At 42.5% G+C, this 27,150-nt stretch overlaps 1 protein-coding gene across 1 annotated transcript; it reads right to left on the reverse strand.

The window, feature by feature from the left end:
* Positions 1–1,229: 1,229 nt before the first annotated feature.
* Positions 1,230–26,789, reverse strand: LOC142062741 (cytosolic phospholipase A2 epsilon-like). Its single transcript, XM_075105643.1, has 20 exons — positions 26,763–26,789; positions 25,111–25,183; positions 16,786–16,922; positions 16,328–16,459; positions 14,509–14,549; positions 13,543–13,585; positions 12,903–12,966; positions 11,357–11,517; positions 11,054–11,146; positions 10,381–10,418; positions 9,536–9,692; positions 8,924–9,060; positions 8,214–8,436; positions 6,895–7,009; positions 6,156–6,293; positions 5,364–5,471; positions 4,021–4,212; positions 3,389–3,555; positions 1,711–1,894; positions 1,230–1,468 (listed from the first exon to the last, which is right to left on the reverse strand). Exons 1-20 carry the CDS (start codon positions 26,787–26,789, stop codon positions 1,230–1,232), a joined length of 2,469 nt encoding a protein of 822 aa, XP_074961744.1.
* Positions 26,790–27,150: the final 361 nt, after the last annotated feature.

Raw genomic sequence — 27,150 nt, forward strand, 5'->3', positions numbered from 1 at the left:
ATCCACGTTCAGGTACGCAATAATGGCTGATCAACATCCATGATTTGGTGGACAGGACTCTTGCTTCTTGGGAATGACACACGATTGTTTCCTGCGTTACAAATTGGTCTCCGGTAGGGCTTGAAGAGGAGTGCTGCTTTTTGTTAATGGGCTGCTCATCAGGTCCTTTATTACATACATGCACACATTATTTAGTGCATTCCCAGGAGCAGCATTTCTTCTTCTGTTCTTTGGCAACCGCGCTGGTGTTTGGGAGCTGTTAAGTTTTTGCATTATGTGTGTATAAATCAGCTTTTTCCCCCTCAGCCACCGCACTTCAATGTACCTTTCAAATAACTAGTTAGACTGTGGCAATCATATAATGTACGCAATTACCATACATCCTTCAATCCCGCTCACCTGCTGTTTCAGTAATATTTCATTCGCTACGTTGAACAGGCTCCAGATGATGCTGAAGCAAAATTGTATTTCAGGGAGACAACTGCAGCTCACGCACATGATCGGAGGCAGAACACAGTTGATTGTGAGAGGAAATGGCCATGGCCCTTCAAACAAATTCATAAGTTTGACTTAATTTATAAGACTAGATGTCATCGTAGACCTAAAAGGCCACCATCCATGCATCCATTATCCAACACAAGTTTGAAAAAATTAAATATCCTTCATAAGAGATATATGTATTTCATGACAGTTCACAACAACAACAAAAAAAAACACTTGGGAAACAAAACTCTTAAAAGGTAGGACACCATTTAATTCAAGTTATTAAAACCAAGTAGAATGATTTAAATTGATACTGCATGGTTACTAACTTCTGTGTCTGAAAAGGGCTTTATGGATTTGCTACCAATAGTCCCAATGAAATGCCAGAATACTTTCCAGATGAAAAAATACTAGCAACTAGCCACCAAGACAACAAGAGAGCGCAGAGAGCGAGCTAAAACTGTTTCCCTATCACACACAGATGAATCTTCGCCTCTGGAGCATCACAGTGAGATGGTGTTAACAACAGACTGCTATGTTTCATATCACAGCACCTGATCAAAAAGCAACTACTGCTTAGTGAACCAAAGCATGTGGCTTTGAAACAAATACTTCAAGTTTCCTTTTTTAAGAAGGCTACTTAGTTAGAAAGAGATGGCGCCTGCCAAGAACAGTGAAGTAGGTATTGCATTTGATATATAATTCTGTGTTATCATGATAAATAGTAAGAGAGAGGAAAAAGCTGTTCAAGCAGAGGACTGTGTGTGTGAAACTGGCTGGCTCAGAGCTTGTTTCTTCCGTGCCACAGCCATGCGCAAGGCCTGAAGAATCATGTTCTCGTTGTTCATGACGTTGTAATTAGTCAGCTTCAGGAGCTTGTTGAAATCTTCTGCTTTCAGGGAGACCTCCCTCGTCGAGTATGGAGACCAGAAACTGGAGATATCAACCTTGCCCAGTTCCATTTCGGCAGCACTACGTGACATGCCTGTCAAGGGAAAAGAAGAAGGGGGTTGTATAGTCCCAGGGAATAACAGGACTCTGATAGACTATGTCAAGAATAATTTAGAAAGGTCGCAGATGTGATTGCTGTGTGTCATTCCATTTTGCAATGTATTTGCTAGTAGAAACAAGCAAGCAAAGGATTTTTGTTTTGGGATGAGGGAAAAAACACCTAGGGATCATGAAAGTTCATTGGTCAATAAAATTAGCTGGGTACTGTTAACTTACCAGGTGCTACATATCTTTGGAAGGTGTCATTCACTAGAGGAAAATAAAGCAGCAGAGGAGCTCCTGGGGTGTCTGCACCATCGAACATGTAGCACTCTTTCAGGTTCTTCTCATCATCCTTCAGCCCGATGCTGGGAAATGGAATTCCCTGCTCTGAGAAGTATCTGCAAGCCTGCTCCAGGGGCTGGCCATAGCCCAACAGCAGCAGCATAAGGAACGGAAAAGAAACCCAAGATCAGGCTGCTGCTGAAGCCCAGTAATTCATGCCAAGCTGCAGAAAATAGACCGATAACGCTGGATGTCTTGCAACAGCATGAGCACCTGCAGCCCCAGGGACTGTTCTTCTGTTGCTTGGGTAGCTATTTGAAAATAGCCTTACAGGAAAACACCCAATATTAAGATGGTAAAGAGGGCTTAAATATATACCAAGGCATGTCTTTAAAATGGGAATACTATGTAGGGACAGAACAGACAAATTCAAAGAATGTTATTAAGTACCATTAATTAAAGGAGAAATAAGTCACAAAAATTCAGATCTAAACAAAACTAAATTTGTGGCCCAAGACAGTAAGATTTACAGTCAAGTTATAGCAGTTAATATAGCAGTATAACTGTATCAAGTTTATATAACAGTATAACTTGTGAGTTGACCTCAATAGACTTTAGCAGGGTTTTGAAACGAACTTTTCTGTAACTTTGAATTTTAGAAATAATATGAGATTTCAAGCTAACATATTTTAGGTCTCAAAATAAAGCACCCAAACCATTCACCAGAAAGCTCATTTGTGATGACTTTGTTAAATTACTTAACAACACTGAAGTATCACCTCAGTTTGTTTGAATTAAATATTTCCAAAAGATTTCAGATTACAAAAAAAAAAGGAGTTGTAGTGCAAATTATTACATATGCTCTTTTTCAGCTGCGGTACATACACTTTTTTTTTTTTTCATCACATTATAAGAAGAGCTTTGAATTATCTTCCACTTGAGAAAATGACAGAATCTTAACAAGTTCACTCTGTGTTCTCTGTGGTGCCCTTCAGGAACAGGTTTACTATTACAAGTATATATTTGGAAGTCTAAATCTGTCTTTTTACATGGTGAATACCATTTTCAAAATCTATATAAATATTTTAACCAAATGAGGTTTCTGCAAACACAGTACATGCATTTGATATCTTGCTTCAAGCCTACTATATAAGGAGAAAAATTGTATTTATTAAGAGAGATAACAATAAAGATGAAAAAATTCTTCACTCGTTAGGTTGTTCTTGGACAGTTAGAAAATCACATATTAAAATAAAAAGACAAAGAAAATTTTATTGGTTTAAGGAAAATGCAGATTAAATTCAGCATCTGAGTCACAGACACTGTTTTTCCAGCTATATTTGTGCTATAAAATCTTACACATAATTGTAATGGAAATTGAAGTTCAACAACCATAACCTCACTGTGCTGCTGTGTATTTCACTGGTCAAGCACTTAGGACTATTTCAAAAGTGGTTTGAGAAAAGAAAGATATTTTCCCCTCTGGGAATTTCCGTTCTTCTTCTAAGGTTTGGAAACTCCATGTTACTAAATTCCATTAAGTTTCATGTTTTACAGACACCCGTCTGAAAGTTGTGGGAAAAAAAAGGAAAAGCCGTTACTAAACAAAGACAGTTTTGAGAGTTCTCACCAAGGACTGTGATCCACCGGTGTAATTTAAATGTATGATGACGTCCACTTTCCTCTCTGGTCTCATAAGCGGTGGGCAGCTGGTTTCAAAGAAGAAAGCTGCATCCACCAACTCCAGGTGCTCCGAGTTGCCTCTCAGGTCATTAGGAGAGGTGTCTAGGAAAGTGTCTAAAGAGGAAAAAATTCAGAGCTATGAGATTCTGCTAAACTGCAGAAAGACATCTATCAAGATAGAAAGCAAGCTTCCCTCCCACTCAGGATTTTCCCTTTGCTTTAGGATACCGTGTAGCAATCCTAAAGCTCCCTTCAGCATTTCCACTCATGTTTTGTTGGTCTTTCCAAACCCATCAACTGCACCAAACCCATGACAGGTTTTCTATATGTGCAGAGTCCCGCTCCAGTGATTTTCATCCCAGTTAGGACTTCCAGTACCAAACAGACCAAAAATTGACCGGTTTTGTTACTGGAAGTGAGAGATGTGAGGAGTTACTTCATTCACCCTCCTCCCCTCTCAGCAAACACTAACAACCAACTACAAAACCCGCTCAGTTCTCCTCAGGATGTACAAACGCCGCGTGTTATGTGCCTGCCCCAGTGACCAACGAGGCACGTAGGCAGGAGTGCTGCCCACACCTTTCCATTTTGCAAAGTGCTCATGCTGGATGTACTCATTGTGCATCTGGAAACCCCTCAGGAAGTTGTGGTACTTGGAGACAGCAGGGCGGTCCGTCAGGATATCCCGGAGAGCCGTGGAGAGGCCGCTCGTGGGAGTGAACATGCATGTAGCCATCTCGTACGGCTTCTCAGGTAAGTCTGGTTGTTCCTCTAGAGATACATGGCATAAATGACACGCGATTGAATTATGACAGCATTTGAGAGAAGGCTGGGCACAAAGAGGAGAAAAGGTCAGCAACTCTTCTGTACCAACAGTAACCACGTCTTCACAGCTCTCAGCATTGCTTAATTTTTCCCTGTGGTCTGCAGTGAGTTCCGTTCAAGCTCCGATAAAATATAAAATTATTTTTGTTTTCTAAACCCTGGTTGGCCATGTCTGATTAAAGCAGCGTTTTTCCTCATAACACACATGATTTTGGTACATATTACGTTCACTTTTCCAAGCAAACAAAACCAGGAAAAACAATTTTATTTATATGTTTGAAGGGATTACTGCTTTTAGATTCCATGTAGGTTAAATACGAAATTCAAAGCCTATTTATAAAATGAAAAGAAAAATTTGAATGTTTTATTTTTAAATTAAATAATTCTACTTTTATTTTAAAAATTGTTCAGTTTGGTTTGGGTTTGGCCAGCTGAATTTAACACAAACTTTCCAATTATTTATATAAACCCAGGCATAAGGGTTTGGGGTTTATTTTTTCCAAAAACATAATCTACACGATCCTCACCCAAGTCTGTTTACTGGTTTTGCTTGAATTTTAACATTAAGATGCTCATAAGTATTTGCAAGGAATGGTCTTTCCGTTCAAAGCTGCCTCTTTCAGCTGGCGTAATAGAGCTCCACTCCATTAACTTCCTTTGACCTCTACTAAACCTTTCAGTTCAGTCAGATTTTGAGGGAGGGATGTGCTACGCAGGACAAACAGAATTGGAAAAGGAAGTCCTTAACTCTTCTCTCTAGCTAACAGAGAGTTGACATGAGGTTTTGACAGAAGTTCTTCTTCCCAGGCATTTTAACACAACACATTAGGGACCACCTTACGTATCCATCCCTATCTCCTTTCCGTCAAGATCTGTCTGATGGTGTCTCTCCTTCTATTAACAGTCTCACTATTTTACTGAATAGCCAGTGCTTTGCTTATATCAAATCACTTTGTTTCCCCAGTGCCTCCCATACCCAGAGGCTGAGAACAGCAGGCTGGCAGAAAAACTCAAAACATGAGAAACGTGAGCACACCTACCGTATCAGAGGGACCTGGAGGAAGGAGGCCATAAGTCAAAAGGTATTTGAGATTTACCTATTTCAGTCACTTTGTCTTGGGTCCACCTGCGCCAGAAGTCCTCTGAATTGTCAGCTGCATGCCAGGCATCCAAAAGGTTTTTGGAGAAGATACTACTCCACATTCCTGGGAAGTGGGAAAGGTCTAATAAGCAGTACTGAGGTAAACACAAAGTAGGTCTTTTAAAAACTGCCTTCTCTTCCTTCAGCAGCTCTTCTACATCATTTTCGCATTTCTACCCACTTTTTTTTTCCAGACACCTGTTTCGGTGGTAGAGTTAAGTTAGAAGGCAAACATTGCAGAAGAAATTTCAAATATTTTTTTCTTCCAACATGTTTTACCAGAAATTTTACATTGTGAATTTCCTATTTTCATTTCCTTTTTCCTCTGATAGAGAAATATTTCCAGCCAGCTCCTTCCCTGATTCCCCTCTTTCTTGCCCTATTTATTTCTTCTCAGCGTTTCCTTCAGCTCCCACAAAGTCTCATAGATTTCCAACTTTCAAAATGTTTTGCAAGCTACAGGAAATGGTGACGCTTCAAAAGCATTCATGAAGGTACACAACAATTTTTTTGTCAGTTTAGTTTCAGTTTATCTTAGTCCAAATGATAAGACCACCTCTGCTATCTGGGCAGTTGAGCGTGTCTCAGGAGACATGCTGAATCTCAGCTGGCTGAGATACCAAACCACTTCTGACATGCCCCTGTACCTCTGCTGCCACGCGCGGAGCAACAGGTTGCTGGGGTCTAATTTCCAGACTCATTAGTGTTTGTATTAAATCCTTGTCGCTCCCCCAGGCAAGTGAGTCACCTTGCATGAAGCAGATGCGGGACTCAGGGAGCTTCTTCATCAGGCGACCCATGAAGAACTCGCTGCCAAAATCCTCAGCGCGAATGAAGGCGCCGTACTTCAGGAAGCCCACCTCATACGGCGTGAACTCCACCCACTCTGCCAAAACACACACCAACAACGCTAGCTCTGCAGCTGAAAACGGAATAAACCTTCCGGGTGTCAGCCCTCAGGGGCGAGCTGGGTGCCCTGAGCAAACCCTGCAGGCGGCCACCTGCAATCAGCTGCTGCGCTGTCTATGGGTTTGTGAAAGAGCAGCGGCGGGGCTAAGGGAAGATTTAAATTCCTCTTTCATTTTATCTAGCAAGTGGGAAGTTTTCTCATGGAAGGTGGACTAGAATACAGACTGACTTCTATTGCTTTTATTGCCTTTAGCCAACCATGAAAAACATATGTTAAACAAAGTGAAAGCTCCCGTGAATCACTTCCTTTAAGAATCCGTAGTGTTTCTGAGAACATTGTCACAGATCTACATAGTACTATTAACCCGAAGTTAATGTTTGAATATGCACACTTCCATGCCAGGAGATCTTACAAATTACTAAACTGTTGCTGTCTATCCCGTGGCTGCCCAGTTACTCCTCTGTCTCTGAACAGGACTTCTCTTGGCTTGGAGTGAGAATTTAAAATAATTCTTCATTATCTACCCCATGGTGTATCTCCCAAGATAAAAATAAATATTGCAGCATTGAAACATTACCTCTAAAATCTTTGGTGGCAACTTTGTCCTTGACGTTGAGGGCAAGGTAGATGGGCAGCGGGTTCTGACCCTGATTCACTGCCCAACGTTGATCAGAAAGTCTGTGGTGGCATTTCTAGATTTGGGGAAAAAAAACCGGATAGCTGATAATCAGTTCTTTAAAGACATCAGCTTAAAAAAGTTTGAACATAGGGTATAATTTTCCTGAATTTTCCCCTAAACTTACTTCCATGTGCCTGAAAAACAGAGGGCAAGAAAATCATGGGAACAGAAATAATTGTTGTTAAGCCATGTTCTACATTCAGTATACAATGACAGGGATGAGTTGCTTCACATGCTAGTCTAACTTTGCATTGCTAAATGTGAGAGAAAAAATAGGGCAGGTCTGGGTAATTTAGCTATTATCACATACTTCATCTGTTAAACATATGAGTTCTTCAAGGCAGCATATTAATGACCCATCTAGTTGAGATGTTTGTGTTTTTTTTAAACCATATTGAACATTAACATCCACAGAGGAAAAATCCTTGAGATGCCCAATACTAACAACTTCTGTTATACATTAAATGGAGATTTTGAGTGTACGTCAGTCAAATTAAATTCTAGCAAATTTTGCTGTGTAGCACTGAGGCCAGAAATACAATGTGAAATATTATATGAAGTGAGAGCATTTCATTTTATCTGTTTCACCTCCATAAAACACAAACCATGTTTGTAGGATTTTAAAATAAAATAACCTTTTCTGCAGCTACCGTCAGTTTGCTGGTTTCCATGGAAAGTTTTGCTTGTATCATTATAACAAAATTAGGAACGGGAGGTCCTGAGAGACCAAATCCAAAGTAGCTGAAAGGCACTTGCAGAACCACAGTTTCTGTAGCTAAGATGGCTCAGGAGCTCTGGATCTATATACTTTCTCATCACTAAATCACAAAGTGCAGTAACTACGTATGGGGTACACCTGCAGTACGTTCAAGTATGATTGCAGCTTGTGTAAATATTACACCAGTGGAGACATAAAAGCATGGGGCTATGAAAAACACATAAGACGCTCAAAAATTTATTGGACAGCTACGATGTTAATTAGCAGGCTGGTTACTTTAGAGCTAGTCTGAGCATTTCTATGTTACGTCCAATCACACTTTAGGCTCCAGCGTAGACGTACTCTATGTCTCCAAGTTATTAATGCAAATACATGGTTTTATGCCTACATACCGAGTACATTCTTATTGGCCAGGTGTCTCTTCCTAGGGTTTTAATTTCATAATTGTCATAAAGATCAAATCCCCAACTTTATGAGAAGAAAGACATATAGACATTACCCCGTCATTTAACATGGATTCAATCATGAGCCCCCACAGATCAATAAAAGATGTCTTATGTCCTGCTTGGGTCCTCTGGCTCAGCTCTCTGTAATAATTCCTCAGACTTCTCAAGCAAAAAGCCCCCATCTTGCACTTGGCTGCTTGCTTCCGAGCTTCGATAATTATTTCTCCAAGATCCTTACGTGACCAGTCAGCATCTTCATACAGTTTTGTCATGGTCCTGCAGACAGAAAACATGATAGAAACCAGAAAGACATGTAGAAGATGCTTTTGAAACTCAGAGGATATACTTTGCAGAGCTTTGGGCGCTTACTGTTTTATCTTTAGGTTACTCTCCTCTTTGAGGTTACTTTGAGCAGGAACGTAAATCTAAAGACAGTCAAAAATCACTTGATCTGGATCCAGACAAACAGCTCCATCAGCTGTCTATGCTATTTCTGTTGAACAGTAAATAACCATAGAGGATCATTCTGCATAGGATTAAGGATGTTTGCACTTCCCATAAAGTCTCCTCTTCTGGTTAGGGATAAGTTACTTCAGTGACACCAAATGTATGATGCACAACTGGCCTTTCATGGGTGACCCTGGCATTCACAGACCAAAGATGGAAGCAGTAACTCAATAGATCCCCTCTGCCCTTGCTGACAAAGCATGGGTTTTGCATAACACAACAAAATCCAAGCAATATTATCAAAATGACTTCTCACCACGTTGTGCCAGACGAGCCACTGATGTATGAAACGCAGTCCAGAACACGCAACTTTTGAAGACCCAAAATGCTGCCATACATGGCGGTGAGCGCTCTTATCCCACATCCTGCTGTGGTCACAGCCACTATAGGCACCTGTTCAACACAAAAAAGGGCAGAAAGCATATGTGGAAAAATGCCATTAGGGCACATTGTGTCAAAAGAAGACAGACATGCAAAAGCAACATCTAGACAATAGTAAAACACGTAGATTAAAGGTAAAGAAACATTACTCTGTGAGTTATAAATAATACAAGTTCCTGGATACCCCTGTGGGGTATACTAAAAGATTTGGGCACTTCAGGAAGGATTTTTAAGACATGCTGACCAAACTCCTTGGTTTGAAGTTCCTCCAAACGATTCACCTGAAAGCCAAGTGGAAACAGAGACTCTGCTCATCCAGACAGAGCTCTTCAGCTGAGATCACCCTGGCTGAAAACAGCACCCTGGAGGAGCAGCTCCTGACAGAAGCCCTCCTTCTCCTTCGGGTGGAGGCAGGAAATCACTCCTCATCTCCCGGCCTGAGGGAAAGGAGAGAGAAAAATCCCCCAGTAGTGCCTTTCCTGGTTACCTCGTGTTCTTGCAGATCTTCCTCCAGGTGAAGAACATCCTTCAGCGCAGCAGCAACCACCTTCCTCCGTTTTTGCAGGAAATCCTGTTCTTCAGTGCACAGGTCAAACCCCAGGCGGGCATCTAGGTTTCTTGGCCTGAAAAACAGACCCTGAGTCCTGAGACCAGGGCACAAATATTATTATATTATTATTATTCACCGTGGCCAACTCCAGCTATGCTTGTGTGTGTTTACAGATCAGTTTGTGGACAGTATAATGTAATAAATGAGAAAGAGCAGCACCACAGACAGGCCTCTGCTTAATTGCTGTAGCTGCTAACAAGAAGGAAAACGGAGAGGCAGAGCAGAACAAGACATACTGTCCTGGTATGGTAGCAAGGTTTCTACAACACAGTTCTGGTTTTATTTGCTCACGTAATTAATTTTTCGGTTTTCAGTGGTGCCTGCCATATGTGCCTGTAACTAGATAACTGCTGTCAACGGGCACTGCAGTTGATCAGGGGAACAGCTACCATGCCTTGGTGTTATTTTGTTTGTGTAATACAGAAATATTTCTTTGTGGAGCTGCTCTCTCCATCTGTGTGCATAATAGTGCACACAAATTGAGATCTACTTACTGAGCTGCACTAACAGCTTGGGAATTTGGAGGAAAAGGAACGCGTGATTTAACTCTCCATCACTGAAAAAGGAGTACCTGGCAAAAAAAAAAAGGCTGCAACCCAAAGATGAACACACCTCCGCTTACAACTGAGCCTGCATGGACCCCCCGCTGATTTCAAATGAGCTTTACATAGGTGCAAATGTCTCCCAGATACAGGGTCAGGTCTTGCTGGAGACTCACTTACCATTCATTTGCCTTTGTGTACAAGTCAATTGTCCTGTCCTGAAAATCGCAATACAAACAGTGTAAGCATGCTCAGGTCATTAATCCTGCGTGTCCCCCACTCCAGCCATGGGATGAGTTTCACTATCTTTGCAGTCAGCAATGCAGCTGCAGAATCTGGCCAGCAATTGTCTGCGTTGTGAGAGACGTAACAAGCTCCCGTACAGTCTGGGCTGAATAAAAGTGGGCCATTCACCCAAGCCAGGTGGGCTTTTCATAGCTGAACACCTAGTTCAACCTTCTTTCTCTGGGAAGGTCATTGAAAGCATCTGAACCACAGGCATATGGATGTTCTCTGTTTTATCTTCTGCTTCAGGCTTTCCCTTTGCAAATATAAGTCTTAACTGTCATATCCATTACTGTTAGCTCACACACTACGTTGATGAACGTATTAGATATGCCCTGAAGAAATTAGTTTAAACTCCGAACAGGGTTGAACGGCATGCCTGGAACCACGTGCAGAACAAAATTAAAAACTAAATATAGCATAGTTGCAGAGTGATTGCAATTCACACCTTACACTGTAGCACGCATCGTGTCTGACGGGAACTGACCCACTGAACTGTAAGACTCTCATCACCCACCAAAGTGAATGTGTGTTGGGCTGTTTTTTATACAGAAAGGCTTGTTCTCACCTCCGCTATTGTTATTTTCTCTTGTATAGGAAGCATGTTCAGAGCTAGAGTCACAGACTCATTCACATCCCTTTCATTTTGACTTGATATAGACTGGAAAAAAAAGGTAAAAAGAATTACTGACGGTTAGCTATTATACAAGAAAGGGGAAGCAGAAGGTAAAAGTAGTCTCCCCTGCCTCACATACATGCATGCACTTACCAATTCCCTGCCTACGCAGACATGCACACCCGCTCAGGTCTGAGAGGTCCCCAAGGAAATACACAGAAAAGAGCCAGCTACGCATTAGCGGCAATCACATACCCTGCTGAGCCGCCTCCGCCGCGGTAGAGCCACGGTGAGAGCTGACTGGTTATACTTGATGTAGTGGAACCTGGCCGGGGAGGTCGGGCAGAGGCAGGAGCTCAGTGTGTGGGTCTGGGTTCCTTCGTACGATCCATCCACAGTTAATGCAAACTTCCTCTCTGAAGCAAAGGAGTTTCAAACTTAAGTTCTTCAAAAAATGTGGTTTGTTTCGTTGCACAGTAACGTAATATATGTTTTTCTTAAGTAATTATTTCATTTTGATGCCCTTATTATAGGATAAATAGATAGATTCAGTCACCTGAGCCTTTGGGTTTCAGGTTTAGAGCTCTGGTACAGAACACGCCACATAATAACTGTTGCTATAGCACCACTGCATTTCCATATATACTGTGATTAACTGAGACTACCACTCCATTCACTAGATAACGACTCACAGCTGATAACAGTTTTTGGCAAAAAAAAGTGCTTTTTCCTGAAAGTCTGAAATTTTCAAAGTGCCTCAGCAATAAGACAGTATGGGGTACTAAAATACTGTTCTGGTATAATAATAAGGTATTTTTAAAATTTCATACTTCTGGGGGATTCTTTTTTTGCAGCAGAGCACAGTTCTCTTTGGAACCAGTAGAATCTCAGTCGGTCTATCACGTTTCCCCCTACTTCAACCTGTAATATTTCTTTTGAAGACATTTCTAACACTTACAAAAATAATGTCTGGTGGGTTTTTGGCCTTCACGTAATAAGCCCCAGGTATGTCACCCCAAGTAATTGAAAAATGGTCTTTATATGGAATGGTATCAACCAGGGTTCAAGGTGAAACACACTCTGTAAATCCAAATACTCAAAGGATATAGTCAGCTTTCAAAAGAATTATTCCACTCAAGGATTTTCAGCCCCATCTAGTGAACTCCTTCACTCTGACAATTGAGTTCAACTGGATCATCCACACGCTAAAGCAGATTGCTGGATTGGGGCCATCAGGAGATGTCAGAATGTGATGTCTTAAAAATTGCATAGGAGGATACACAGGTCAACAAGCACGGGCTTGACATAGTAGTGATGCACTGCTTAAAATGTGCAACGAATGTCTTTGGTAATATACTGTGTGTCTTGTGTTTCATCTACTGGCATGGTTTATATTGTTACTCCTAAAGAAATTTTAAGAAGTTAAATTGACCAAAGAGGCCCACCCTCATCCTGCCCGTTTTCTTTATCTCCGAATCCAGAAAGAACAAGGATTTTCTCCAGTTTAAGACTGAGAAAATTTCAATTCCCTGCACAAATATTTTGGAAAGTTATAAACATCTGACACGTTGTTATTACAGAGGAAAGTATTTTGCAGGGACACCAGACCACGTGCTCATCATGCCCCATTCTGTAATAATATTTTTGAGCAACCACAGCCCCTCCAGAGGCCACTGACATCCATGGCATTTTGTCTCTCATCTGAAGTAACTTTAAGCCACAGCTTTCAAGGGTAAAACACTGAGCGCTTTTGCCATAAAACGACATCCAGATTTGCTCTGTAAGTCAGTGAAAGACTCACCCGTACTGTCCTTCCTCAGCCTCCCACCGTTCACCTGCACATCCAAACACGAAACCTCACGGGACTGTAAGAGACAAACAGGGGAAGAGAAGAAGTCGTCCGCTGTCAGCGGAGCTCTGCCTCAGCTGGTTCTCCGGGCACGTGCAAGGGGCAGGGGCTCAGTGCGCACATCTCAGCTGGGAGATGGTGCCAGCCTATAACCCTCCTACCAGGCCTAGGGAGATGGCATTGGGTTTCCACATGGGAAATAACAGATCGTCTATAGATTAGGAAAGAGGAGGGATCTGCTTGCTCCTGCCTGGAGAAGCAGTCCTGCAAAGGGCATGGGGAAGCTGCAGGGGAAGGGGTGCAGGGCAGGATGCTCAGCCTGGCTCTCCCCCGACGGTGGGATGTCCTCCACCTGAGCCGAGCTCAGTGCGGACAAGTGCTGGGGGCAGCTCACACCTTTCACAGCTGCGGCCCCTCCCAGCACGAGTCACTAGCAGGGCCGCATAGGAAAACTGATGCTGACACCAGCTTAAGCCTGCTGCTCGGCTGATGGCTTCATGCCACCATACAGAGCAACTGCCAGTACCTTTAATACTAGCTTTGCAATAAACATTGCTATATGGCAGGGAAAGGATTATGAAATAAAAATTACCACTAAAACTCCATTAGTAACAATGTTTTCAGGAGGATCCGGACTAAAAGACAAAATGGAAAACAATAAATTCAAAACCAGCACTCTCCTTTTTCTCTTTGGTTTGTTTTTTTTAACTCTTGTTTAATAATGATCTTGTTATCTTTATCTTTAAAGTTCATCTTTGCACCAGCAGCGTGGGCAAACAACATCAGAAATTCTAACTGGACATTCAAGTCAATTTGCCTCTCACAGGCTTGAGTCTGAACTTTAAACTATTTCTGGAGATCTGCTGAACGGGGTAGCGCCTCACTATATCAGACAGGATCATTTTCTGACGTACTAGAGCAAATTTACACAAGGATGGCATAATTACACTACTGCCCCGTATTGCTCCATTCAAACCTGGGGGATCAAAGCTGAAAAGATGGCGAGTTCATCCAACATGCCATAACAAAAAAGGAAAAAATATTACCATTTAAACTAGCAGCACTAGGACCGATTTATATGCCCATTTTCTCCATTAACTCTACAGTCAGCATAGAAACACAGTAAAAAATTTTTTAATCTATTTCCACAACTAAAACAAATTCCAAGTAGCATTTTCCCACATTCTTATGACAAAGCAAATATCTGGGAGCCCACAGTAAGGAGTAAGAGGGGTTTGAAACTTAAAACTCCCTCCGTTGGCGAATGCCCCTTGCAGCCTTGTGAGCAGCAGCCATCAGGGACATCTCTATGCTCCCATCAGCAACTGCGCTAGCTTGTCCATGTATCTGGATGCCCAGGGTAGATGGCATGCACATCACGCACTGTCATGCACCCCTCCTCTGTTAAATGCCCCGCACAAGCATTTCCTGAACACCCGACGTTCCTCTCTGCTTTATTCAGACGATGACAGTGTTAGGGGGCTGCAAGTGTAAACTAAGATTTTGTGTCGGTAACGTTTTGTCTCTGGCTTGTACTTCTATTGATCACCTTACGTACCTGCTCTCCATTGTGAATTCAACCTCCAGCTCCTCTTTTCCCTGTGAAAGCAAATGAAAGCAGTCATTGCAGGTTGATTCTCCTGTGAAAAGAGATACCCAGAGGAACCTGTGCGCTTCAGGGGACTCTATAAGCCAGCTTCCACCTTTTATTACTGCACGTGCAACAGATATGATTTCCTTCATGTCCTATCGGCTACACTTCTAGCATCACACACTTCTAACACCATATCCATTATTTTAGTAGACCCTTACTTTAGACCTTGCAGACCAAATGTACTGCAGGGGCTCTTGGCAGTTGGTGCCCCTTTCTGCAGTCGTCACTTCACCCCTCACTGTTTCACAGGCCACCTGCAATTCCCCTTTCCCTTCCTTCCCCACAAGCTCTCAGCTCTCCCCACTGATCCTCAGCATGGACTTCTCTGGTGCACCAAAGTCACCCTGACTCTCTCCCAGCCCTCACCCGAAGCCTGTGCAGATGGGCCTGGTGGCACGTTAATATGGTGGCATACTTCGGTATATGAAGTCCAGGGTGTTCTGGAGGGCGTACTTTGGTTTGGTGGAGTCTGCAAATATAGATTCATTACCTGCTCAGCCTCCATCTTTGCCTTTTGTAATTCCCTTCCCCTGAGTTTTCCTTCCCCCTTCCCAGGTTTTGGTGCAACTCCCATTATTTTTTTAGCCCCTAGTGCGAGCACTAAGGAAAAGACAGCATGGAGAGTGAGCCTTTCCAAAACAGGCAACAAATCAAGTCAGCATTCACTGAAGGAAAGTATTTCTAGGGGTACTGTCCTTAAAACTTCAGTATAAAGTTGTCTCAACCTTATGAAATCAAGATCTGCTGAAAAACTCAGTTATGAAAACTGAGTTTGCAGCTTATTACTGCAGATCACTACTTTTATATTAGCAGAACATAATGCATAGCTCAGAACCACCAGCTCCAACTGCAGAGGAATGCCCAGAACTGTTGGGGTAAACTCTCAATATTTTGACAGCAGGGACAATGTCCTGGTTTCAGCTGGGATAGAGTTCATTTTCTTCGTAGTAGCCGGTATGGGGTCATGTTTTGGATTTGTGCTGGCAACAGGGGTGATAATGCGCAGATGTTTTGGCTGTTGCTAAGTAGCGCTTACACTGGTCAAGGACTTTTTCAGCTCCCCGTGCTCTGCCGGGGGCACAAGGAGCTGGGAGGGGGCACAGCCAGGACAGCTGACGCAAACTGACCCACGGGATATCCCGTACCATACGATGTCATGCTCAGGATATAAAGCTGGGGAAGAAGAAGGAAGGGGGGACATTTGGAGTGATGGCGCTTGTCTTCCCAAGTAACCGTTATGCGTGGTGGAGCCCTGCTCTCCTGGAGATGGCTGAGCGCCTGCCTGCCCATGGGAAGGGGTGAATGAATGCCTTGTTTTGCTTTGCTTCTGCGCGCAGCTTTTGCTTTACCTGTTAAACTGTCTTTATCTCAACCCATGAGTTACCTCACTTTTACTCTTCCGATTCTCTCCCCCGTCCCACCGGGGGGGAGGGAGCAAGCGGCCGCGTGGTGCTGGGTTGCTGACTGGGGCTAAACCACGACAGACAGCAACCAGACAATTAAGTCCAATACTGTTGGCCAGCTATGACTGCAGAAGCAGCACCCAAAATATGCAGTAATTACAGAAGCAACAATGGGTATCAACCCCTGAAACAGATGGACATACTCAGGTGATTAAATAGTAAGAAAGGCTTGTATATGATACACATGAGATGAAAGATGAGATAACTGCATTTTCACCTGACCACATCCCCTTAGCTTTGTCCTTGAATTTTATCCATACCTGTGGATTCAGCTGGAAACACAGCTGAATGTTTTCTCCAAGCTGGATTTTGGAGACATCAAAGAATACAGTGAGGAGATGATCATCCTGAGTTATGTTGTCCTCATCACAAACTTTCATCTCCAGAATATTCTGGAATAAAAAAAAAAAATAGATTGTATAAGGTTTAACAGACATAAGATACCACAGATATTTCATTTTAGCTAAAGGAGTTTGGGAAAGAAGTTTGAGAATGAAAGCAAGCTCAACAGTAAGATAGAAATTTTGCAGTTGCCCTCTACAGACAATTGACTCTTCAGGAAGATAGAGTCTTATCCAATCATTCAAAGCTAAATAATTACAGTAAGAGAATGTGAATACTTCATAAGGGAACTCAGAGAGACCTTCAGTGTAGAAGGGCTACATGGTAGGTTTGATACCTGGTAAGAATACCTGTTGGGTATAGCTGTCGTTCCTACCTTAACCTGGCTCTGAATCATGAAGTGGAAGGTTTCGTTCCATGTTGGGTTCTTGCTGTTCTGGACTGTTTTGGTGCGGAAATGCTGCACTGAAGCTGTTGGCAGGCTTAGGCTCACGTAGCAGTCCGACTGGGTCACTGATGAAGAGAGGTAAAGTGTGAAACCAATGGATTTCATTGGGAAATTCATCTAGTACCCCGTGGGGTGTTGCGCTGTATGAAAGTATAAGCTCTGTACACAGGGAAGGATGCAGAATGCAGGCCAGGATGCTAGCTAAGGTGCCATCAAGCCAGTGCTAGAAAAACATCTAGCTTTACTCTTTGTGAAAGCCTGGCAAGTTTGCTCTTCTTGAGAACTACTTCTTTTAACTGCTGGAAAAACAATGAACATCTAAAATATGCAGTTACATTGCATTACATTTCAAAGATACATAGCCAGGCTATATATATCAGACTTCAGAGGTTTTAACACTGATAAGCCACCCATACGCACGGGGCACACACACCCATGGGAGCCTCACAAGGCTGGGTACCACTGATGGTTCAGCTGCTAGTCAGGAACACGGAGCAGATAACATTTGCAGCCTTGATGGGGGCTGCTGGACAGACAGAGCACAGCTCACCCATAGTGGGCTTCCACAGGAAGGCATGGACATGCCTTAATGTTTCTGGGGTAACTCTGGCTGTAAGTTCTCTCTCGTCTACTCTTCGGACCATCCTTTCTAGCACATCTGGCTGCCAAAGCCGTGGCAACAGGAGCTCATTTCACTGAATGTTCCCATGAAGCCCCATTGCTATCACAGAAGGCAGGTCTTCCACCAAGGCACTTGATCTCAGCTGGCCTTATTTCCTTCTGGAAAGTTAAAGAAGGGAACACACACATACACCATAGAGCTCAACAACAAAGCTTTCCAAGAAAAAAATTTAAGAAAAAAACTTTCAAGAAAAATAACTAATCATTGGTGGAGACGATTAATTGCATTTAATCCTCTGTGAAGTGGATTAAAATGAGCACATACAAGTGTTGAAATTTCGAACGGTCTCATGGCGTAACATGTGGTTTGAGAAGCAGCTGTTCTGAGGGAGAGTTTTTGCCAGTAAAGCTGTATAAAAAAAATTATTGCCTAATGCCACTATTTTCACCTGCATCTCTGTGCCTCAGCCAGGGAGGGTTAAGGGTATTTGCAACATTTGGTGGGCAGGTGAAAGCTTGTCTGTGCTTCCCAGCACAGAGTGAGGTGGTGTTGCTTTTTTGCACAAGATTATATTGCTTTGGCTTTGCTGTTTTAATTAGAGGTGTGTTCGGGTCATAAAAGTTCACCTATGAATTTTAACATTTCCAGATGTAGGGAGGGCAGCTTTAGTATTTTCATTTTCCTTTCCCAGATAAAGAGGCCAGTTGTAAAGTTTGACTTCCCAGCTGAGCTCCAGCATAGGTGAGGGATTTTCAGGACCAAAGCTTCAGTGTGAAGCAGCTAACAGCAGTCTGCAGTGCTGACATCATTAACAAGCACTTTCATTCTGAGGTCAGAATAAACTGCCTTTTTTGTCATACTTATTAAGAAATATGTTTTGTCATACTTATTAAGAAATAAAAGGTAAATGTGAATCATGAAATTGCCAGTCCTGTGGACCCACACTCAAAAGTCAGGGATGGTTACCCTACGGAATACGTCTGTTAGGGACAACCACCCACGCAAGTGCCAAAGATAGCATGGGGGATTATTGTCCACGAATGCCATTCCCATCATTAGGATTATATTTCCTCTACTTGTAACGCCACCTACTCGAGCATTCCTGCCATTGCACAGCAGACACACCTCCATCTGACTAGACTGAGTCTTGTCCCACTTAACATTACTGGTAGACCTTGAAAACAGATCCTCAGAACACAGAATAATTTACTTGGCCCTTTATCACACTCTGTAACTGAAGAATTAACAAGACAAGTCTTTTTTTTTCCTGATTTCCCTGAGACTTAAGTCATCTTTGAGTGACTTTGAACAAAAAAAAAAATAAATAGTAACTTTGACCGATGAAGGTAGTTGTGGTATATACAGAGATATATAAACTCTGAAAACAAAACAAAACAAAACCAACCGAAAAGAACCCACATAGCAATCACCTGAGTTTCTAACAGTCCTAGTCACTCCCAAACTTCTGTGTATATACAGAAAATGTCCATATGAACATCCTTTTTGGTTCTTGGGAAGTCCGGATTGATATAGCACAGAGTGCTGTCAGCTCTTGTCCCCACCCCCACTATGAGGAGGATCAGAAGGGCTGAAGCCTGTAAAGTTGTGAGTGACCCAAAGTTTATTTCATTGGCATTGCCCAAATAGCGATACATGCTCTGACTAGGTCTGTTGCAAAGAACAAAGTGTTACTTTAAAAGCCCACCGTTTTTTCTTTTCTGGAAGTGATCGCTGTCTGCTCCTGCACTGTATTGCACATCTTTAAGAAATAACTACTTGTCAGAGAGCAGAGCTCTGACTTCTCATTTCAGATATCTGACTTTCTCTGGGAGACTTCTGGCACAGCCACTAAACAAGCGTGCTTCCCTCCTTCCACCTGCAAAATGTGTTTGGTGACGCCTTTTGTACTTCAGAGGTGTTCTCTGAAACCTAACTGCCTTTTGTGCGTGAAGTCTTTTCCAGGTGTTAGAAGAGAGGCACTTACAACACCCAGGAACCCTTTTTACACATCTCAGATACCTCAGGCCCGCGTTCTGCCTGACCAGCTCCAGGGAGAAGCAGAGGTGAGAACTGCAGTTCCCCAGCGTTTCCTGTGCCCCGGCCGGCCGGTCGCACCCCAGTACCACATCGCCTTGTGTTAAGTGCCCCTTCACACATATGTGCACGGCTCCCACGGCCAGCCTCCTGCAAGCAAATCATCGCTACGGCGGTACCTAAGCCTAACTGCGGCAATTACGCTCACGCACGGCACACGCAGCACAGCCTCACAGCAGCGACCTGTTGTGCCCCTCCCCTGGACCACGACACGTGAGCAGCCATCAAACACGTTTGGGGTGGCAGCTGTGGTATCACTGTGGGGCAACATCCTGCCAAAAGCAGGCGTGGCAGCAGGTGTTTATGAAAGCACGGTCTCTTCGTCCAGTTATTACACTAAGTTTCTAATTATCTTCCAGGATAGCAGCAGGACTGGATCTTAATTGTGCTTTACCATTAGAAAGCATTACAATGACATGACCCATGCTCAGGAACACCGTAGCCCCAGCACCACGCTGCATCCCAGGCAAGAGCAGGGCACCAGCTGTTCTGGCTCGAGCTTAAATCACACCACCTCTCACATAGACAGCTCAAATTCAAACAGGACGAACCCAAAAATTTTTAATATTAATTCTACCTCCTTTTTTTGAGACTAACAGACACAACATCCAGCCTCTGTGTAACCTGGACATCTTCCTCTTGGACAGCCTTTAAGTGCTTGCATTGAGGCTGTGTGTAGGGGGTAGAATTTTTTTCATGGCTGTCAGGGTATAGTTTTTAATTATTGTGCTGAAGAGATCCAAACCAAGAACGTGGTCTCAGACACTGTTTGCCTAGATCATCTCCTTGGTCATGTTTCCCTTCACCTGGGCCCATCCATGTCACAAAATATAAAGCATTTTCCTTCTTCGTCCCCCAGTGCGGAGCTGAGTGGAGATCTGGCTGAGGGTGGGCGGACAGACAGGCATCGCTGTTTTCTAGAGTGCAGAATATTAAATAATTTCGATCATTGGGACTTTTTATATTCTTTTTTTAAATAAGAATGTGGGTTACTTCCATGAAAGTAAATATCTTCCTTCTCAAGGCCCTTCACAGTCAGACTATCAGAATCCATTCAGTCCTGGGAGATCAGTTCCTGCCTCCAGGGAGCATTCAACATTAATCTCCAAATAGCTCAACCTCAGTCAAAAGGTTTCACACTTTCTCCCACCCTGCGCTTCACATTGGGTGGAGCACCCTACAAATATCCCTAAAACAGCATCGCTAGCCTCTTTTACATCCCTCCTTGAAATATCCTTTTGCTGAGGTGTTGCTAAATAACCTTACTACTTTTTTTTTCCCCCATTTTCTTCCTGTCAGGCTTTATCAGTCCACATCCTCGTATTTTATAGTGAGATTTCAAGTAACACCTAGACCAACAGGCTGTTGGTACATAATTGCAACTGCTTAAATGGTGAAGTAATAGATAAATAACAATGAAACAATAACAACAGTGCAAGGACAGAACACCAGAGGAAATCTGTGGGTTCCTGCAATAAGTATCGCATTGGACCATAGCTCCTCAAACAATAATGTATTCTGGCTATATTTCTTTTCAGGATCTCAAACGCCTTTCCATTACTTAATCTCATATGACAGAACTGCTACTGCAATACTGTAAAATATGTTTTTTGTTAAAAATGTAAAACCTACTTAATTTTTTTAAAAATATTGTACCTAAATTTATATAAGCCTTATATTAAAAAAGTCCAAAACGTGGAAGCTTCCAAACTTAAAAAGCCTAATTAAAAAAAAAAAAAATCCATAAAAGGTTCAAAAATATGCTTTTATTACTAAGAAAATGCTGAAGAATATTTTTAACTCTATACCAGTCAAGGACCACTTAGCCCAGGGCCCACAGGCAGTGCCCACAGAGGGCTCTTGGATGTTTTCAGGAAGCAGGGAATGATGGCTTAAAATTGCTCATTTCAGTGTCCCCATCCAGTTGCCTAATTTTACCTTTTTGTTTAACCCTTAGCACTCTGTTTTGTTTTCTTTTTCATTTGTTAGTTCCATGTCATGATTTTGTTTCTCTCTAGTATCTTGTTCTTTAGCCCCTCTGGGGGTTTTGGGGGAAGGATCTTTGGTCTTGTTAGGGATGAACCTCAGTGCCTGAGGAGAATATGCCCCACATTTAGTGGTGGGTGTCTAAGGAAGAGTATAAGAGGGCAAGCATCATATAAAGCTCTCTCAGCCCTCATAATTTAAGATTCAGACACTTCCTAAGACAACATTCACTGGATTTTTCTTCTATGAACCTGTCCAGTCTCCATCTGGAACCTAGATAAACTTTTGGCATCCATGATGATCTGCTGTGGGGAGTTCCCTAGATGAACCACATGCCACATCCTTCTGCTTGTTCTGGAGCTATGGTGGTTGCCCAAGGACTATGAGTGGCTGAGCTTGACATTTGAAATTCTCTGCAGAGAAAGCCCTGTTTTTAAGGGTGGGTTGGATTGGTGCGCGTCCAAGTGTCACCCCATCAGGGAGTCAGGATGCAGGTGGGACACACACACACAAATCTGGGAACTGGCAAGTATTCACAGGTCCAGAAATATCAAGAGCCCCAATGAGCCTGATGGGGACATGGGTGTGCTCGGTGGGAAGGGGGAATGTGGAGAACACAAACAAGGCAATAAATTTGCAGGTGGTATCAGTGATATCAGCTATGCATCAATACACAAGTGGAAATTAGCGTTATAATTTACACACTGATGGATCCCTGGGAAGAAGAGACAGAATAGTGCAAGGGTGCATGAAAAAGATGCAGGGTTTAGAAGCCAGAATGAAACAATTTAAATTGTCTTAAATAAAAATACTATCTTATGCACTGAACTTCCATTAAAAGTCTTGTAATGTCTATTCCAGAGGAGATGCTAGTGAGGTTTTAAGGGTCTATCGTTATGGATTAATATTCCCATCGCCATTACCTGGGAAATGAAGCAAATAGACCAGTAATGAAGTTAACCTGTGGCACCCGGTTGGAAGACCTTTGAAATGCTAGATGAGTATTAAACAGAGGTCCAAAAACTCTACAGAAACCTAGTGCAAGAAGGGATCTTGAGAGGAGAAAATAACAGAACAGGATTCACTTCAGAAAATAAAGGATGGGCACAATTGGTGAGAGATAGAAGGAAATTATATAAAATGTTAAAAATCTGTAAGATGACTGAGAAATAGATGACGCTTGCCAACTTGTTGAATCTAGAAAAAAGTTTGCAGGAAAAGGGAAGTGATAAAAACAGGGCTGGGAAAAGGAAGAATGGGGAAAAAAAGATCAGTAATAGAAGAACGGTACTGTAAAGAAGTCTACATTGCTGGTGATGGAGATCCACATGTTTCTGGGTTTCCTAAGGCTGTGTCAAGCTAATCTCTATGGAACTCTAAAGATGACTGAAACAACTCAACAGTATTCCCCTGGTTTTACACAAAAACCAGCAAATTTTTGTAAAAGTGGTACATTTTTTTGTCTTAAGCCTCCCATTTTGCTGCTTCTCAGTGAAAGTCACATACAGTTACCAACATGCAATTTGCACTAGATTTTTCACTGCCAGTGAGTTTAACTGGAGGTTAAATTAATTTATTAAGACATTTGAAATATAAGTTTATTTTATATGATGAGGAGCGCGTCATTGAAATATGCGACTTCTACAAATCTGGCTGCATAGAAAAGTACGTCCTGAAGTGGTTTAAAAGCAGATCTTTCTGATAAATGCAACTGACAAATTTTATGCTCAGCAAAATCAAATGTTACTGGAATTAAGCAGCTGTCAGTCAAAGCCAGATTCAACAATTAAGCATAAGCAAGGCAGTGCCACGGCTGGTATGATTTTCTTTTCCTACAAGACAGAAGTACCCAACAAGCAATCCATTCATCTTTTGCAAATATTGTTTTTGTTTTGTTTGTGCAAATCTTTTCCCCTCAGTATTTTGACTTATACTACCTTTTCAAATGGATAATGGCTTGGCCACGTTCATGGTGAATGTCTGTTGGTCTGTTTTGTAGCCAACATCCAGTGCATGCTTCACAGCGTGAGATGGAACAGCCTCAGCCTGGAAAGCCCGTGCTGTGGCTTTTCCGCTGCTCCAGACCCTGTGCCATGCTCCAAAAGCACCGCTGTCATTCGAATTGCTCCTTTAAGCAGCATTATAGGCTGGTGGGATGTGTCTTGGACTGGGAAGCAGAAATCCTTGAGCATTTCACTACCTGTCTTTTGCCCTAGAAACTTTCTAGTATTGGGAAGGACAGCAACAAGACGTAGGAAACTCCCTTCAGAATAAAAATAGTTTCAAGACAAAAATAAAAAGCATTGATCTAATTAAGAAAAAGGTGGAGAGGAAGTTTGATAAACTCATTATCGTGCAGAAGGTTTAACTGAACATGATTATGTGGGAAGTTATCTAAGGGCTGTAGTTTTCTATACTTCTTTCTTTCAGTTCGGAGTGCATGTTTGTACCTTCAAATAGCTTTTAGCTGTAGCAAGGGATTTCTCTCCAGGCTACAACTGAGCTTCAATCTCCTTTCCACACATCAGGAGTAGTCCAGTGGGTAGGTTCATACAGACTCTTCTTCCCCAGACGTTCAGAAACAAGAAAATTTCTTACCCCTCTTCAGTAAAAATTGGAGTGAGAAACTCTTCTTCATATACCTTTGGTCCCTAGAGAAACTATAGCAAAACCTAAAGCAAATCACTCCGGAAAGGCCCAAACAAACATCTTGTCTTGCATCATTTTAACCGAACAAATTTAGCTTGGTCTGATCCCTGTAGAAACTTTCTGGATTCAGACCTTCTTGTGTGTATAAATGAATAAATGCAAGACAATCGGCCATCTCCTCAGATTGGAAGTGATTGTCATTCACACTTTTTTCCTAGCGCTTTGCAGTTCAGATATTTATGGAGCACTAATGAACTTCTATGTAGCTATCATTCCTGGGGGTTTTGTGAAAATAGTTAAGAATAGAAAAAGCTAACAGTGTGAGGCCTCGACTAAGTTTTGAAACATGGCTGTTCCTATGGCTGAATCAAATTTGAGAGTCTATGAGAGATGTCAAGTATCCAGCCCTGAGCTCTCATGAAATATTCTGTGATAGGCCCAGGGATGCACAGCGTGGACATTACTGTAAGAAGGAACCATAGAAAGAAGTGTCCCATATAAACTTCTTAGTGTAGCCTTCCCTGTGAATAAAAAAACCCTTTCTTTGCAGAGTCAGGTGTGAAACATTTTATGCATTCTGTGCAAACACCTTCTGATCTACAACAGGTGGCTAAACTTCACCATTACACTGGCAAAGATATAAGAATAACTAATATCTTCTAATGATCATCGAATCATTAAGGTTGGAAAAGACCTCTAGGATCAAGTCCAACCATCAACCCAATGCTACCATGTCTCCTAAACCATGCCCTGAAGTGCTACGTCATCTTCAGCATACCACATTTACGCATCTTCTCTCTCTCTCCTTTTATAAATACTCTGTAGCATTCGTGACACTTGGTTATATTCCAAGCAGTTTTATAAGCATGTGGATGCTCCAGAGGTATAGCAAAGATACTCACACAAGTCTGCTTTCCTGGCATTTTTCATCCGTATGACTTTTACAGTGAGCAAGTTGCATGGAGAGGGTTCTGTCTGTTGAACAGCATACAAAATACACGGGATGAGAATGCAGAGAGAAAGAACAGAAGCACAATCAGAGATAGCATTTACTTAAGTGTTTCAATTCCAACCATCCAAAACATTTCTGAAATGAGGTTCTTCCTTGTGCGTTGTCTTCTCCTTCTTCCCAGAAGGTTTGCAGCCAGGTGTGGCCAGAAACCCAAAAGGTACATTCAATCACAGACCAAACCTCTGATGTCTTCTATTTTCCATTATGAGGAAACTTGTGGTAACCCTCAGCTTGAGGTGTCTGACTCTTACATCCCTATCACAGATATATATGATAGTGAGCCTTGCTGTGTTATTAATAGAGCTGACACGCATCTTGTTCTGTGCAAATTCAAAGGATGTCATATATATCCACTATATTTCACAACAAACAGCAGACAATCTAGCAGGGCAGGAATTAGTAACAATATCATGGTGTAACGATGCTGCATGTCAGCTGGTTTACAGCCATATAATTCCATTGTTAGGTTTGACGTAGAGCAGGGCTGGCTCTCAGAAAATGAGGACCTGAAAAATGTGTTCCAGATACCTGTCCCAAACCTCTCAGAAGCCGGGAGTGAAAGCAACAACTCTGTAATTATTCATTCTGGATAAATCATCTCATCCAATTTTCCTTTAACCAAAGGTCACAGGAAAGTATCAATGGAAATCTTGGGAAACCACCTAAACTTAAGTGGTTATCAGAAGACATTTAACAAACCTGCCAGGAAACTGGTTTGATATCGTCATTCTCTCCCACCCTAAGCAAGGGTCAGCCAAACATGGTACTTAATCAAAAGTGGAGGGGCTGAAGGGGAGGTACTTAGTTCCCTAGATAATTGTCTTTTTTAAAGGAATAAAAAGAGGAAAAATTGCACATTCAGTGCTCTAAATGACAAAAAAATCTTACCAAAACCAACCAAAAAAGCTCAAAAAAACTTAAAACCACAAAGAAAAAAACTCCAAAAACCAGGAGGAGCAAAAAGAAAAGAGCAAAACCATGTAGCAATGCAACACAGACATATGAGACAGAGGTCATGCTCATGATGTATAGAGCAGGGAATATCACTGCAATTAATACGTAGATCAATATATAACAACATGTCACCATTCATTCCCTTATGCCCAAAAACTTCCACAATTTTTAAGCAAGGTATATTTAACACCTCACATAATATTCGTTTCCTGGCTTTCCCCATGCACTCATTGACATTAGCGATACCTCCTTATTTTCCCTTGGTGGCTCGTTCTGCCTAGCCCAATGGGATGGAAGTGAGGGACAACAGGAACGTACAAAAAGACCTCGGCTGTTTTTTTTTTTAATTGGAGATTTTCAAAGTAGTTAAATTACTTCAGCATTAAAGCCCATACGTTCCTGACAGACAAAACAGAAAGCAGGCACAAAACTCAGGCAGAAGCCGTGCTTTGCTCTCAGCCTTGGTGCTGAAGAAATATCAGAGCTGAAGATACAGAAGGTGGAACACCACCTCCACAGCAGGCCCCCTCTGCCACCAAGGGGCTGCCTGCACAGCGCGTCGCAGAACACCCTCTTTCCTTTTCTTACCTGGTTTTTACTGTAGAACAGCCCCATTTAGGTCTTTTCCACACCCAAGCCTGGTGCAAAACGTGGCAGCCGATGCGTAGAGGAGCCTCGGCCAGGCAGCTTCTCTTGCTTTAAGCTGCTGGGAAGAGACAGGTGTGTTAGTGCCTGACTCAGTGCTGCCTCACCCTGCCACCAGCACTTGAGCAATCCCCAACTCCTCCTCCTCACTGCCCCGGGAGGTGAGCGTGCGCTGCACACCTGTGCCAGACGCAGATACCCAGATTCCGGCACTGCAGAAGGATGGTCTTTGCAGCTGTAGTTAGAGGGACATTGAGACCCAAAAGGGATCTTCCCCTCACAGTTATGGGCACTGTTATACTTTTAAGCATCCCCATTCCTTCTTGAGGAG

The sequence above is a fragment of the Phalacrocorax aristotelis genome, chromosome 10 (genome assembly GCF_949628215.1).
Source record: "Phalacrocorax aristotelis chromosome 10, bGulAri2.1, whole genome shotgun sequence".
NCBI classification, from domain to species: domain Eukaryota; kingdom Metazoa; phylum Chordata; class Aves; order Suliformes; family Phalacrocoracidae; genus Phalacrocorax; species Phalacrocorax aristotelis.

Coding starts and splice junctions, on each gene's coding strand:
- LOC142062741 (XM_075105643.1), bottom strand. CDS start 26,789: ATGGGGCTGTTCTACAGTAAAAACCAG. Junction 9,061..9,535: donor AAGATCTGCAAGAACACGAG/GTAACCAGGAAA, acceptor TGTGTTGAACAG/GTGCCTATAGTGGCTGTGAC. Junction 1,469..1,710: donor CCAAAGATATGTAGCACCTG/GTAAGTTAACAG, acceptor TTCCCTTGACAG/GCATGTCACGTAGTGCTGCC.